Raw genomic sequence first — 15,851 nt, 5'->3', positions numbered from 1 at the left:
AGTAATCCCACATAAGAGCAGGTTTTGAAATTAGTCAAGTATTTTAATTTGTTTTGCTCTGTATTTCCGGTATTGTTACAGACTACTTCATCTGCCCTAAAAGGAGCTATCCAGCTTGGCATTGGTTACACCGTGGGGAATCTGACCTCAAAACCTGACCGAGATGTGCTCATGCAGGACTTCTATGTGGTGGAGAGTGTGTTTTTACCCAGGTATGAACAGAGGACAGTGATGCAGGAGACATTAGCTGCCTGTGCATGTTATTGTCAGAGTGGTCTGGAATGAAGACATTTTTTCACAATTTCTCACCCATTGCATTTAGTTTGGGTCATCTGCTCTTCGTTTCTTCTCAAACAAGGAAATCTTAAGATCAGGGCATCTTGCAGTGATTAATCACACACAAAAGGAAGTGTATCATGAGAACTAGAAACTTGAGCTCATGCCATATCCTACACTGTTGATTCTCGCGCAAATGATTCCCGAAAGGCTCTTTAGAGTGAGCAGAGAGTTTATACAAGATTCAAAGGGACAACACTGATCCACTAGCCTGACTTCCTTATTTATAGAGTCTGATTCTCCCAGTAGGGATTGCACTCCAGCTGCATGTGCTCACCCTCAGTTTGGACCAATTTGTCAGTCTGTGGCTGTGTTGGGAGATGGATTACTAGTGGACTAGTTACTGTGTATACTTTGTGATGCTTGCTATTTAAAAAAAAAAATGAAGCATTATGCAGAGTTTGAAGGAAATTTTGCATACTGTGTTTACTGCATACTAGGGATGTGCAGCAAAGACATTATCTGTATTCATATTGGGTATGACAAAAATTATTTGTTTTCATATTTGCTTTTGGCTTGAAGTGAAAGTGGGCATGACTTACAGTAAACTGGTTAAACTATCAAAGAGGTAAATTAATATTTTTTCTTAAAGCACATATACTTCATACCAGTTCATACAATACTGTTTAAAAGTTTGGGGTTGGTGAGATTTTATGCTCACCAAAGCTGCTTTTATTTGATCACAATTACAGTAAAACAGTACAGCTGTGAAATATTATTACACTTGAAAATAACCGTTTTCTATTTTAAAATGTAACTTATTACTGCGATGCAAAGCTGAATTTTCAGCATCATTACTCACTCCAGCCTTCAGTTTCACATGATCCTTAAGAAATAATTCAAATGTGCTGATTTGCTGCTCAAGAAACATGGCATTTTTGGCAGTCTTTTATATTATCGACTCTGACATAACATCAGATCATAATTTTACATGTGATGATGACTAATAATAATATTTTTTATTATTACTCTGAAGCTTTTGTTATTCATTTCAAAGTCATTATTCATGATTTTCTAAATAAGGTAATCAGGCACATCCTATACTACAGAAATAATAGAAATACACTGCTATGCTATTCTGAACATATTTACATTCATGCATTTGGCAGAATGCTTCTATCCAAAGCCACTTACATTGCATTCAAGCTACACATCTTATCAGTTCTTGCTTTCCCTGGGAAAGGAACCCATGAACTTGGTGTTGCTAGATTATGCTCTACTGTGTAAACTACATAGACTGCATTACCAAAAACAAGGGCAAAAAAAAAAAAAAAATACGCATACATCTATGAGACAAATTTGCACATGCGGAAGCCCCATTTTTCAGAGTTAGGTCAGTCGTCTGCCCCTCATCAGTCTGCTATTGTTTTAGTTCACAGGGAAAAGCTTCAATTCAGAGGTCAGTTGTACATTTTGGATTTGGTTACACAATGGGCACGGATTGGGGTTTTATAGTGAGTCATCGTCTGCAACAGCAACTCACTACCCCACTTGTGATGGATCACAGACGCTTGTTGTTTATTGTTTCAAAGCGGTATTTTGAGTGATTATGACATCATCTGGCCCGTTCAAGTCACACTTTTAGGAATTATTCAAATGGGGTTAATCCAAATACTAATGGCCTGCCTCATAATAGAAAAAGGCAAAAAATGGGTTACAGGATTTTTTTTTTTTTAAATTTTCCAGGGCTTGCTTACATTTCATCATGTGTAACTGCTGTGACTGACCCTGGTCTTTAGTTTGTGTAACCGTTATTAAAGAAAAACTAGGACCTCCTTGTCCTCAGGCATTAGTTACTGTTGTGTGTCTCTGGAAAAGATTACCTCTGGTGTTTACTGCTGGTGGGTCACATTGCAACAAGGACGCACTCAATGGGGCTCAGAAAGATCAAATGTGTCTCTGTTCCTTGGGCATAAAGAAGCATTTAGGTTAGGTAACAGTTTCTCACAATTCTCCCAGGATTATGTTTACAGACAGACCCCAGATTCTACCCAGAAGCCTCTTGTATTGGGGAATGTGATCATTAAAACAACACACAGTTGATTCATTTATATGCTTTGTTTTATTTATTTTTTTTTGTGATACCTTCAGCAAATACTTTCACTTTTGCAGTGAGGGGAGCAACCTGACTCCAGCGCATCATTATCCAGACTTCCGCTTCAAGACGTACGCACCACTGGCTTTCCGCTACTTCCGGGAGCTGTTCGGGATCAAGCCAGATGATTACTTGGTAAAACATACTTTTTGATTTCTATTGGTTGTGGCCACTCTATTCACTTTTTATTAAAGTCAACATGAAATGCTACTGTTCAAAAGTTTGGGGTCAGTTAGATTTTTATTAAAAGAAATTCATTGTTATTCACCAAGGGCTCATTAAATTAAAAATGTCTCATTAAAAAAAGACATTCATAATGTTACAAAAGAACCATATCACACAACAATATTAAGCAGCACAGTTGTATTTAACTTTAATAATAATAATAATTCATGTTTCTTGAGCACCAAATCAGCATATTAGAATGATTTCTGCTAATGAGAGTAAAGGCTGCTAAAAATTCTGCTTTGCATCACAGAAAGAAATTAAATTTTAAAATATAGAAAACAGTTATTTCAAATTGTATTAATATTTTACAATATTACTGTTTTTACTGTGTTTTTGATCAATTAAATGCAGCCTCATTGAGTATAGAGACTTCTTCCAAAACACCTTTCTTATTTTGCATGATATATCATTGCAAAGAAAAAAAATGGAACGGTGAAATAATTTTTTTCTTTGTGTTCTTTCATTAAAATATATTAACTTATTTCGCCCTCTGAACAACTATTATTTTTATATGACATCACAAATCTTTTTTTCCTTTAAATGTCTCCCCTCCAGCCATCTGTATTATTTTTAGTGCGTGACGCCAACTTATCGCAATCCAAAAAATGTTAAAACATAAAATGAAGTAATTATCTTACATTTTGGAAAATTTTAAATAATTTTTATCTCAGAAATATCATCATATTATGAAAAGTAATGATGTGGCGAATGGGAAATGCAAACCAGATGCATTAATGAACTGCTATGGCTCTGATTAAGCACAGTTTTTATGTTCCTAATAATGCCAAGACTATTATGTGCCTAGTTCCCTAAAATTGCCCTCCACCTGAGCCCTAACAAAGCATCTTTGTGTAAAATAAAGTTCAGTGGCTGCTTACATCAGGTGCCAGTAAGACTGACCAAGAGTACTACTGACCCCTGACGAACTTCACCGCTGCACCGTGCCAACTGTGACTGGCAGGAACTCGCAATCTCCGTCCTCATTTGTAAATTCCCAGCAGAGATTAGTGGTTTGGTTTGATGTGTTCTCGCTATGTAAGAAGTGTCCTGGCACATTGAGGTATTGGAAGTGTATGTTTCCCTGCACTGCAACACCACCTCGATCTTTCTCGCAGCCACTGCAGTGCCTCTGCAGCATCTCTGCAGCTCTCGTACAGTTTGATCTGCGTGTTTGCGTCATATGATCTCAGTCGAGCTGTTAATTACCTCCTCTGCTCTTTGACATCTAATGGCCTTGTAATCAGCCCAGCAGAGCGGTATCGCTCCCAGGTGCCTGATAGTCTGGTCTTCCTGTGTAATTTGTGAACCTGCATTATATCATCCCCTGTTATGAATCTATTGTGCGCCGCCTTTAGACAAAAATGTTAATTATAGTATATGCAATGCAGATGCTGGGCTTATGATGCCCCTAATGACAAGGGAATACCTGTTTACATAATACCATTCAAAAGCTAACTTTTTTGCATTCTACATTTTGCATAGCACTGCATGTAAAGAGCTGCATACGGACCAGTAAACTCCTGTACACACTGCTGATTTTCTGACAAATCCGGGACTATAACTGACCAGATGTTCTCTAATGTCTCTGTCAAAAATAATATGGCTAGCTATATTTGGAGGCTGTTTTGTGAAACTTCCCAGGCCCACCCCCTCCCTCCACCTGGGAACACAGTTAGCAACTTACCTGCTGGTCATTAACATATGAAAGTTCTGACAGCCACCAGTCCTCACAACCAGCAGTGTTTCAGCTGTATATGTCCGTGAAACTTCACAGATTCCTGTATATGTCCGTGTACATCGGAGAGCATGGATATTTCTGGAAATTCACTGTTCTGTGTAACTTGGCTCAGGTAATTTCCACATACATCCAGCAAAGCTGAAATTACACTGCAGTTTACCATGGCCAGATATGACCAGATTTGACTCTTTTCATGCAGTGTAGGTGAATGGGAGTTCCTTTTTATTTGCATTTACTATAGACACACTTCCAGAAAAATCTGCATGAAGTGACTCAAGCGCACAGTAGCAGTATATCTATTTAAGTTCAGAGTTCTTATAGCTCAAGGGGTAAAGCATGGTAAATGTTTTCTGGGAACATAAACTACCATTCAAAAGATTGAGGTTGTTAAGATTTTTTTTTTTAAAATAAGTCTCTTGTGCTAACTAAGGCTGCATTTATTTATTAGAATACAGTAAATACAGTAGTTTTGTTAAACTTTGTCATTAGTCTCGTTACATTTAATGTTTATTTCAGTGTGTGGTGTTCCAGTATTTCCCAAATACAGTTATTTATGCATTTTTTTATTTATTCAATTTTGTGTCTAAAAAGTATCTTACATTTCGGCAATCTGATTAAACGGTCAACATGATATGCGTTCATCGTTCATTCATACATGATACAGGAATAGTTCACTCAAAAATGAAAATTTGCCATCCAAAATTGTTTCTTCATCAGAACAGATTTGGTGAAATTTAGAAATTTAGCATCACATCAATAGCTCACCAATGGATCATCTGCAGTGAATGGGTGCCGTCAGAATGAGAGTCCAAAAAGCTCACAATATTCCACAAGTAGTCTTAAAAAGTAAGTTTCCAGTCCATCAATTAAGTGAAAAGTGAATAGAACCAAATCCATCAAAGGCATTTTTACCTTCAAACCATCACTTCTGGCCAAAATATATTGTCCTCAATCCACAATATTGCTTTCTCCAGTGAAAAAGTCATCTGGTCTGAATCAGGTGAGAAATATGCACAGATCAAATGAAAAAATTCCAAAACAAAAGTTCTAAACAAATATGTGGATTTTGGTGTGATAGGGCAACAGGGCATGGACTTTTTTGGATGGCCTGAGGGAGAAATTTATTTTTATTTTTTGGTGAACTATTCCTTTAAGGATGTTGTGGAATGTAACTGGGTACTAAACATTCAAAGGTCTGTATAAAGTAGGAGCGAGGTCTAAAACAGCAGAAAATGGTCAGGCTAAGATGAAAGAAAGTTATGTTTCATGGTCTTCTGATTTTTATAATTATGTAGATAGGACGGAGGAAGCGCAAGCTAATTAAAAAGCCCCATGCACGCAGGATGACACGCAGTCCAAATGCAAATGTCCATGTGTTTGGGCTGGAAGTACAACGTGACTGTTGACTTTCATTAGGCAGGCCTTGAATGTGAGCGTCTGGCTTCGGTTCAACACTGTCCTCATGCTGCTGCTGCGTCCCAGCCTCCTCAGGGAATCCCGCCAGAAAACTCAGTAGAAATGTTTGCTTTAAGACCTCATAATGTTAGGTTTTTTATGCAACCCCAATGAAACCACGGGACTTCCAGGCAGTAATAATCTGATTTTACAGTGTGTAAGGCAAACTGTTTTTAGGAAACACATTCAGTATACTGCAGCCAGTCAGTTTGGCGATGTTTTATAAGTCATGTGTTATGAGTAACTCCTTTCTTTTGGGTTTACTCTTTGTTGCCAGTTTAACATAAATATGAATTGGTGATTAGGTGTTTTAAAGCATATATTTAAAACACAGGTAAAAATAGATGCCCTTTTGTAAAGGTCCCAAAGTACCTCATTATAAATTGCACACACTGTTTATCTGTGGTCTTAAGCATTTCAGACACCCACTTTTTCAGCGGCCTTGGTTTCTATTCATTTTCTTTATAGGGACTGTCACAATTAAATCAAACACACACACACACACACACACACACACACAGACACATATATATATAATTTACTCCTTTTTATTTTTTAAATCTGATTATAATTTTATTTTATTTTACTTCTGGGCCCATACTGTTGTGCTCTATTTAAAGACTGTTTTAATGGATTGTTTTTGTTGTAATCCCACAGTATTCAATTTGTAAAGAGCCCCTGATTGAGTTGTCTAATCCGGGCGCCAGCGGCTCGCTCTTCTACCTGACCAGCGATGATGAATTCATCATCAAAACCGTCCAGCACAAGGAGGCAGAGTTCCTGCAAAAACTGCTTCCAGGATACTACATGGTAGGTCTCAGTAGAGTACAGACTCATTCATCTCCTGAATGTGAAGAAAGCTGAGTAAAACACTGTGACTCAGTAGTATAGATTGTTCTGTTCTCCCACATCTATTCTATTTTAGAGGGTTACTACTAGTGTTTTCAATTGGCTGTTGATTTCAAGTTACCCTTTCTCACCAGCTTACTGACATAGAGGACTATTCTTTATAGGGAGGTCATATATATGTCCTCTGTGTCTCTTTTTCCAACCATTCCAGTTCAGTATTATATGTAAACATGATTGCTAATAGTAATGAATAACTGACTACCAAACCTGATTTTTCTGTTGCATAACTTGAAAAGATTGTTTATGTACAAACTGACTTGTTGTTATAGATCAAAATTAAAGGTGAAGTATAAAACCAAAAGAGGTTTCCAGAACTGTCTGTCATTGGTTGAACATTTTGTAAGTGTTGTTGCATTAGGCAGGTCGGGATGTTCACATGAACAACAGCGTCAAAAAGCTACAGTATGACTTACAGTTGACTATAAACATTAACACGGAAGAAAGTATTTAAAGATCAAAAATGGCATTTTTCTTTTATTAAAGCTATTTTTTTTTTCTCAGAACCTCAACCAGAACCCAAGGACTCTCCTCCCCAAGTTCTACGGCCTGTACTGTATTCAGTCTGGAGGAATCAACATTCGTCTTGTGGTTATGAACAATGTTCTGCCTCGGTCTTTAAAGATGCACTACAAATATGACCTGAAAGGCTCCACGTACAAGAGACGGGCGTCACGAAAAGAGCGGGAAAAGGCCTGCCCCACATATAAGGACCTAGACTTTGTGGACATGCATGATGGCTTGTACTTTGACACAGAGACATATAACGCCCTGATGAAGACGCTACAGCGAGACTGCCGGGTGAGTGCTACTCTATTTTGGCATTTTGCAAGCAAAAATGTGTGTCGTCTGCTTGTGCAAAAGTTGTGGGTGGTTTCCAGAGCACTGCTGTGGTTGTAAGCATGTTTGGAGTTTTGTGATGCGTGAGTCCAACAGAATAGAAAGCAATTTGGAAGCAAAACAAAAACAGGCTTCTGATATGAATCACAGGGAATCGAGAGGGGGATAAAACAAGTATATTTTACACAGTTTCTGTGGCGACCAACCTTGATTTGATCAAACCTGATAATCTGGTCTGAGTGTCATCACAGTGTTGGATTACAAGATATCTTGTGACAAATCATGCACTTACGTGTATCATATGGCTCATGGTTTACTAGAATAAATAAAGTTCAAAAACAAAAAAAAAATCCTTCTATTTTGTAATTTACATGTTTGCAGAAGAAACAATGACAGTCTATCAAGTTGCTATTTCTTAAAATCTGCTATCATTTGAATAATTCTCTAACATTTTTCTGTTTTTGTTCTAAAAAAGATTTACATGCAATTTTTCCCTTATTTCATAATTATTTTAAAAATTATGAGCTCTGTCTGATTAACATTTCAATAAGCAATGTAAACTACTATTCAAAAGTTTTATGTATTTATTTTTTAAGAAATTAACACTTTACAGCAAAGGCACATTAAATTAATCAAAAGTGACAGTAAAGATATTTGTTATATCATAAAAAATATATATTTCAAATAAATGTTCTTTTGAACTTTCAATTCATCAAAAAATCCTGATGAATATAAAATGAATCACAGCATATAAGAATGATTTCCGAAGGAGCATGTGACACTGAAGACTGGAGTAATGATGCTGAAAATTTACATTCACAGAATTAATTACATTTTAAAATGTATTTTTTTTTTTTTGAAAATGTATTTTTGATCAAATAACTGCAGCTTTGGTGTCTAAAACATTAAAAAATCTTACCAACCCCAAACTTTTGAACAGCAGTGTACATGGAGAACTAATTGCCCGTTGTCTTAAACTGTTAACAGCATCACAAAAACACTCATTACATAAACCCTCATGAGATAAAAACATGTATTTAACACCTAAAAACAACACAGATAGACCACAAGACTCAGTACTCGAATCACGACAAGAAAACCATCAGCTAACTAATGCGCTTGAGGATCATTCTTACATTACAAGACAGTACGTTTCTAAGCGTGACAAGAAAATCAACAGCATCAGTGTAAATAGAATTGGAGAAGGTCAAGTGATACAATTATATTAAGTATGATGCAGAATGGAACAGAACCACAAAACTGCCAGCTATGCTTGTTATTTTGAGTGTAACATAATAGAAAGGCTGCATTTGATATGCATATGTTGTCATGTTTTGTGTTTTAAAAAAAAATGAAAGTGGCTTTCTAAAATAGATCTCCCAAGATTCAATAGAAATTTTTGGAACCACTTAGAATCTTTTGTTCCTCTAATCAACAGTAAAGATGTTTTAGTCTCATCCTCATGCACAAGCACCCGGGAAGATGCAGCAGTTCCATAAAAAACAAGTTCATGATAGTCTTCAGCTCCACAGTAGCTTATTAACAGATTCAAAATGTGCTGCGTGGCAGACATCTCCATTCAGCTGGGAAACAAACCGCATAAATCCAGTCTGGCATTCCTTTCTATTTCAGCAGCTCAGGCTGTCGACATGGTCTGGTAAATATTGTTGTATTTCACATGATTTAGTTTTTTTGTTTTTTCTCCACAAAATGATTTGTAAGCAACCAGATGGTATTTTCCCCCCTAGACAATTCCCATTACTGCTTAAATATTGGGACTTGGATGATAATGTCTGCTTGACATGATCTGACAGTGTTTGGAAACCACAGATTAGCAGCATTCGTATGTTCTCCAAAAAAGCACATAGGTGTTGTAGGTGATTGTAATGGCATTTCTGTGTGGTTGTTAAGCTGTTCTGAGTGGTTTTAGGGCATTGTTAGGTGGTTGAATAACCAAAACTTCTAAATTTAATGTAGTTAGAATAACTCCGATACAGTACCGTTCAAAATTTGGGGACAGTAATATTTTTTAAAGAAATTAATTGATACATTTATTCAGAAAAGGTCCATAAATTGATGAAATGTGACCGTAAAAATTCTTTTATTTTTTTTGTTATGTAATGTAACAAAAGATTTATATATCAAATGAATGCAGTTCTTTTATAATCTTGGATAAACTGCATCATGGTTTCCACAAAAATATGAAACAGCATAACTGCTTTCAACATGGGTGATAATAAGAAATGTTTCTTGTGCAGCAAATCAGCTATAAGAATGATTTCTGAAAGATCATGTGACACTGAAGACTGGAGTAATGCTGCTGAAAATTCAGCTTTGCATCACATAAATAAATTACATTTTATATAAGTTACAAAAATATTTACAGTAATATTTTTAATTGTAATATTAGTTCACAAGATTACTATTTTACTAATGTATTTTTGATCAAATAAATGCCGCCCTGGTGTGCAAAAGAGACTTTAAAAAAACATTTAAAAAATCTTACTGAAGCCTAATTTGGTCTTTTGTTTGAGTTGATACTGAAATCAATAAAAATAAAATACTAAAACAAACAACAAACCCTAAAAAAAATAATAAAAATAAAATACTTAAAGAAACAATTCACCCCAAAATTAAAGTTTTCTTCACATTTTACTTTCTTCTGTGGAGCACATTAGAAATTATTTAGAAAAATGTGGTTTGTTTTGGACTCTGTTGACTTTCATTGCATGGACACAAACAGTTGAAACATTTTTCAAAACAGATAAAGAATGTAATACAGGTTAGAAACAACGCAAGGGTGAGACAATTACGACAGAACTGGAACTTTTGGAAGACTTCATTTGTTTTTCTTTTTCTGTATTTGCCGCTCCCATTGCCGTCCAGGAGAAACTATTTCTATCAAAATGATCTCATTTTTGTTTCCTATTTGCGCACTGCAGTGTTTTTCAAGGACATGTTTTCTTTAACTTTGTAGGTTCCTCCAAAATCAAGCTGCAAGTAAACAGCCCAGTAACTGAATTACCCAAATGATTGTGGCGTGATGTTGAAGAGTCCCATTGCTGCATTAGGTAACGGGCCCTCTGTAGTCGCCTTGTGCTTCTTGAATTCTCAAGGAGACTTGGCACTTGACTTTCTTACTGTTCATTTGTTTACCAACAAACAAGCTCTACAACGGTGCCATTGGGATGGCATTCCAGACATGACCTGTTATTAAAAGTGATTCGAGACAGAATGTTCCCTATATGTAACAGTCTGAGAGTTTGTCTTTTTTGGCACCTGAAGTATGTGCTGACCGGCCGGCCCCTGTGAGCGCTGAACTAAAAGGATCAGCCGTAATGCGAGTCACAAGAGGGCCGAGGGAAAAATGAGAACTCGAGTTTCACACATTAATGACCATACTTGGGGACATTCGGCCCACTGTAGCCCACCCTGCCATCCAGCTTCAGCATTTGAGAAGAACATAGTCTTTTATGGATTGAAATAGTTGAAAAGAAGTTTTTTTCTGTCATCTTTTTACACTATGTTCTTGATGCAAGGGAACACAAACTGCAGTCCAAACACATTCCCATGAGTGCTGTAAGATTTTATTGTTAGCTTTTCCTTCAGGCTACGTCCTGTGCAGAAAATGAATTGAGAACACTAAGCAGAAAGTTTCTCCTGAGTAAGCAACACACCCTGGGCTTCAACTGCAGAGCACAATAGAAGCAAATCTATAAGAATCAAGAACAAGCGTTTAAACGGTTTCTGTGCAACTCGTCTCCAAGCACTTATGGGATTTCGATAATGCATAGCGCACGTCGCCAGCATTTATCTTCACTCTTGATGTAAATGTCTTCTCTGAGCTGAACGGAAATGAGTAAGCATTCATTTTAATGACCTGATTTTGACAATAAAGAACGCTTTCATTACACCATATCTGACACATGAAAAATAATGACGCAAGTCTTTTTGAAAAACTCGAAAATGTTGTTCCAGCAACTTCTTTCCGCTTACAAGAAGAAGAGTGTATTTTGATATTTTTTGGCACATATCTCTATCTATATGTTGTTGTTTTGCATGAGGATGTTATCTTTATTTTTTTAATATGGCTGTTTATTTTTTTAATATTTTAAGTGCTGTCAAACAATTAATCGCAATTAATCGCATCCAAAATTTTCAAAAAAGTTTTTGTTTACATAATATATGTATGTGTACTGTATATATTTATTATGTATATATAAATGCACAAACGTGCATGTATATTATTATTATTATTATTATTATTATTATTATTATTATTATTATTATTATTATTATTATTATTTATTACTACTATTATTATTTTTATTGAACTTTTTCCCCAACAAGCTGTCCTTCATTGTGTAATATATTTATTACATATAAACTTCTTGTAAAGTTAGTTATTGTATGTTTATAGGAAGATTCCTGTCTTAAAAGAACTTAAAAGAAAAAAGTCTTTAAAAAATGTTTAGATTAAATGCCTATTAAATACAGGCACTGCTTATGTTTTGTCTATGTGCAATAAAAATACATTTTATTTTCGAAATGTCAAGTGCACAAACAATAATAAAACCTAAAAAGAAAATAAAACCTAATAAACCCTAATGAAATCTTTTTATTGGGTCACAGGAGGTCACATACCTCATGTTTACATACAATATGAACACAAGTGACAAATTTTTTCACTGAAATCTTCACCTGATGTTAATTAATGACCAGTGACTGTGAAGAGAAACGACGTTCTCATTTGAGCTGACTCGACTGATGGCTACAAACCAAGCTGCAAAACATGTGGTTTTAATAGTGGTATAACAGCAAGTCATTGTGGACTGCTGCCCTGAAGCACAGGATGTTTACTGTGGAAAATGGAAAATACTTTACATAAGTATCTCAAAACAGGAAGAGCTTTCACGTAACACATTTGTTTCATTTTGTTTTAGCATGTCATATTTAGCCCAAATTTGTACTTGTTATATTTTGTTAAGGGCTCATGAGGAATCAAACAAGCTTGATGTACTATGAAAACACACTGCAATTTTCAGAGCTCAAAACATCATTCACAGTTACACATCAGCAACACATATTCAGTCTAAAACCTAACGTGAACTACACTGAAAAACAATCGATGTTCAAACACTCTTCACTTTGAAATCACTAGTAAATTTCACAAAGAATTACAACATGTTGAATTAAACATGCAATTTTGAAGTAGAAAGACTGAAATAATATCTTACTCCAATAATCTCAAGTTCAATTATAAATCTTTGAAGAGTGAAAAATGTTTCAATGAGCTTCATCTTATTAATGAGTGTTTTTCACAATGGAAATATGTAGTAAAACTAGTTTGTAAAAATGCACACTTTTTAGTTTTCAGGCCTATTTAGGCTTTCATAAAAAGGGGTATATATTCAAACACACTCCTCTCCAGGAGCAAAAGGTTAATCTGTTACTCCACCCAAAAAAAGGTGTAAATTCCTTTCAAAAACAGGTCAACTTTCGACCAAAGGACTTCACGTGCCAAACAAGCGGTGTTGCCTTCCACTGCTGCCATTGTTGGGATTTACTGTGACCTAGTATAGGGCCCATTTGGAGGCTTTTAGATGCTCCTGACGGGATGCAAAACAAGGATATTGTGTGTCCCTATTCAAATATTACTCATTTGAATATGGCGGGTATGAGTTGAACAAGAGCATCATGCAAAAGTGAAATTTACTGGCTCGTGGCTACAGCTTTTACCTGATTGTTTGAGTATGTTTCATTTAAAGCAAAAAGTAAATGATGTGCAGCCCTGGAAAGTATTTCATGTAGATATATAGTATTCCTATAACACTAACAGCTAGAAGCGCATATCTGTGTACTCTATGGTTGGTTTCTTGGGTATTTTTAACAAGTAATCATTGCTGAGATCTTTTATCCGGTGACCTATTGATGACTAATGTCTGTTTAAAGCCTGTTTATGGTTTCTTACCACTGATAAACAAATCGCTTTTCCTTCTGACACATTTATGAAGATGCTGTGCAGACTTTCCCCGGTCTTTTGTCTTTTTTATTTTTATTTATTTATTTATTTTACTTATTTTGTCTTGTTTTCTATGACTAATGTCTAAAAAATCTTACATTAAGATACACTTACTTAAAAAGCAAAACGACTCAAGATATTAAGTCTTGTTTTCTGAAAAAATCATTCACACGACAACGATGTAGTCAAAAACTGACAAGTTTTTCCTTTGCATTTTTAAAAAGTTTCACGTATATATAACAAAGTTTTCAAAATGATTCACGTTTACACATATCCACAAAAACGGCCAAAAATGCTGTATTACGTATGCCAGGCCAGTAGTTGGTGTTGTCACCTTGTTAGTAAACAGTACCTGTAATGAAGTAATGATTATATGTTGTATATGATGCTCTCAGCTGTTGGTTGTAATATTGGTGAAGTACCCCATGTACTCCGTTAATGTTGTGTATGTTTGTTCACGCTTGCCTTTAAAATCGATACGTACTGCACACGTCTACATTCCTAACACGTACTACGCACACGCATGATGTCACCATTTTCAAAGATTCCCTTACTGGATGTTTACATGGAAACAATAACGGTGGCGTTTTCAAAAACTTGCACTTTGAAACCCGTTTTCAAAAATATGCATTTTTAGTACCCAAAACGCCATTATCATGTAAACGAACAGGCAAAACGCATAAAAAGTTTCCCGTTTTCGGCTGAAAACGTTGTCGCGAAAATGGCCCCTAAGTGAGCTTGTGCTTAAAATGACAAAATTTTTTAATGAGATAAGAAAAATAAACTTACCTTGAAGGAAAACAAGATTATTTATCTTGATTAAAAAAAAATCTGTTAGATAATTAAGCATAAAGTCATTTAATTTTGCCCTAATGTTTATTTCTTAAGTAGTTCTGCCTTTCCAGTAAATGTAAATGCTTCAATGCTGCAAAATAGAGAAGCTTAAGGTACGTTCATGCTATATCGGAATTCCCGTAATTGTGAGATTCCAACTTATAAAAAGCGTTCACATCCTCATAGAACTCGTAATTACAACTTGTGAACTGGGAGTTTTCTGAGAGCTACGACTTGTACCATGTGACCGCTTTACCACCTGACTAGCAAGGACGTGAACAGCTCCGAGTAGAACGTAACGTGCTGTCATTTCGAAAATACAGTAATTACGATATGGCGTGAACACAGCATTAGAGCTGTGCAAGTGGGTGTTAACTTTTTATTAAAGTTAACTAAAACTAAAACCATAAAAAAAATTTACTAATAAAATAAAATAAACTTTACAATGAAATTAAAACAAAATAATAAAACTGAAATAAAAACTATATAGATATTTGTTTGGTTTCCTGTAGCAATCCTACACCCTTAAACAGTAATATAGCAAACAAGAGTTCTGCAGAATGAGGGTTACCATCTTGACAGAGAAAAAATAGCAACAGCACAGTGGCCAAAGATAAAGAACATTAATCAGGAGGATTTTGGCTATGGTCCTTGTAATATTTTGTGTAAGATTCATGGTAAGTTAAATGTTGTGTTGTATGTCACACAGGTTCTGGAGAGTTTTAAGATCATGGACTACAGTCTGTTGTTGGGGGTGCACGTTCTGGACCAGAGTCACAGAGTAGGAGACGTCAACATTGTGGATGGGAAGAGGACCGTGGGACAGAAAGTTCTTTACTCCACCGCCATGGAGTCTATTCAGGGAGACGGCAAGGCAGCCGAGGCTTTGACTACCGACGACACGTGAGTCCCTGATATTAAAACCAGTGTTCATCCTGTTCGTATATATTCAAAATGTGTGTGTAGTTACATGAAAAAAAGTGACGTGACATACGGTACAGCCAAGTATGGTGACCCATACTCAGAATTTGTGCTCTGCATTTAACCCATCCAAAGTGCTCACACACAGCAGTGAACACACACCATGAACACACACCCAGAGCAGTAGGTAGCCATTTATGCTGCGGCGCCCGGGGAGCAGTTGGGGGTTTGGTGCCTTACTCAAGGGCACCTCAGTCGTGGTACTGCCGGCCCGAGACTCGAACCCACAACCTTAGGGTTAGGAGTCAAACTCTATTAGGCCACGACTTCCCCATACACAGGATAATGCACATTGGTTGCAAATTAGGGATGTAACGATTAACGATTAAGACGTGTTAAGATGCCATGATGATTTAATTGAGGAACAGTCATATCCAAAATAAATTAAATAGAAATTCATTATTTAAATATATAAA

General features: G+C 36.0%; 1 protein-coding gene across 1 annotated transcript in view; it reads left to right on the top strand.

Moving 5' to 3' along the window:
• LOC109084662 (phosphatidylinositol 4-phosphate 5-kinase type-1 beta-like) overlaps positions 1-15,851 on the top strand; it is a 38,065-nt gene that overhangs the window by 12,706 nt on the left and 9,508 nt on the right. Inside the window, exons 4-8 of the mRNA XM_042729404.1 lie at positions 82-212; positions 2,449-2,566; positions 6,510-6,662; positions 7,263-7,559; positions 15,164-15,357. Coding sequence (XP_042585338.1) covers positions 82-212; positions 2,449-2,566; positions 6,510-6,662; positions 7,263-7,559; positions 15,164-15,357 — 893 coding nt within the window. The remainder of the gene's footprint in view (positions 1-81; positions 213-2,448; positions 2,567-6,509; positions 6,663-7,262; positions 7,560-15,163; positions 15,358-15,851) is intronic.

The sequence above is a fragment of the Cyprinus carpio genome, chromosome B8 (assembly GCF_018340385.1).
Source record: "Cyprinus carpio isolate SPL01 chromosome B8, ASM1834038v1, whole genome shotgun sequence".
In the NCBI taxonomy this organism is placed as follows: Eukaryota; Metazoa; Chordata; class Actinopteri; order Cypriniformes; family Cyprinidae; genus Cyprinus; species Cyprinus carpio.
Note: the sequence above shows the minus strand (reverse complement) of the source record. Positions and strands in the feature narration are given on the sequence as shown.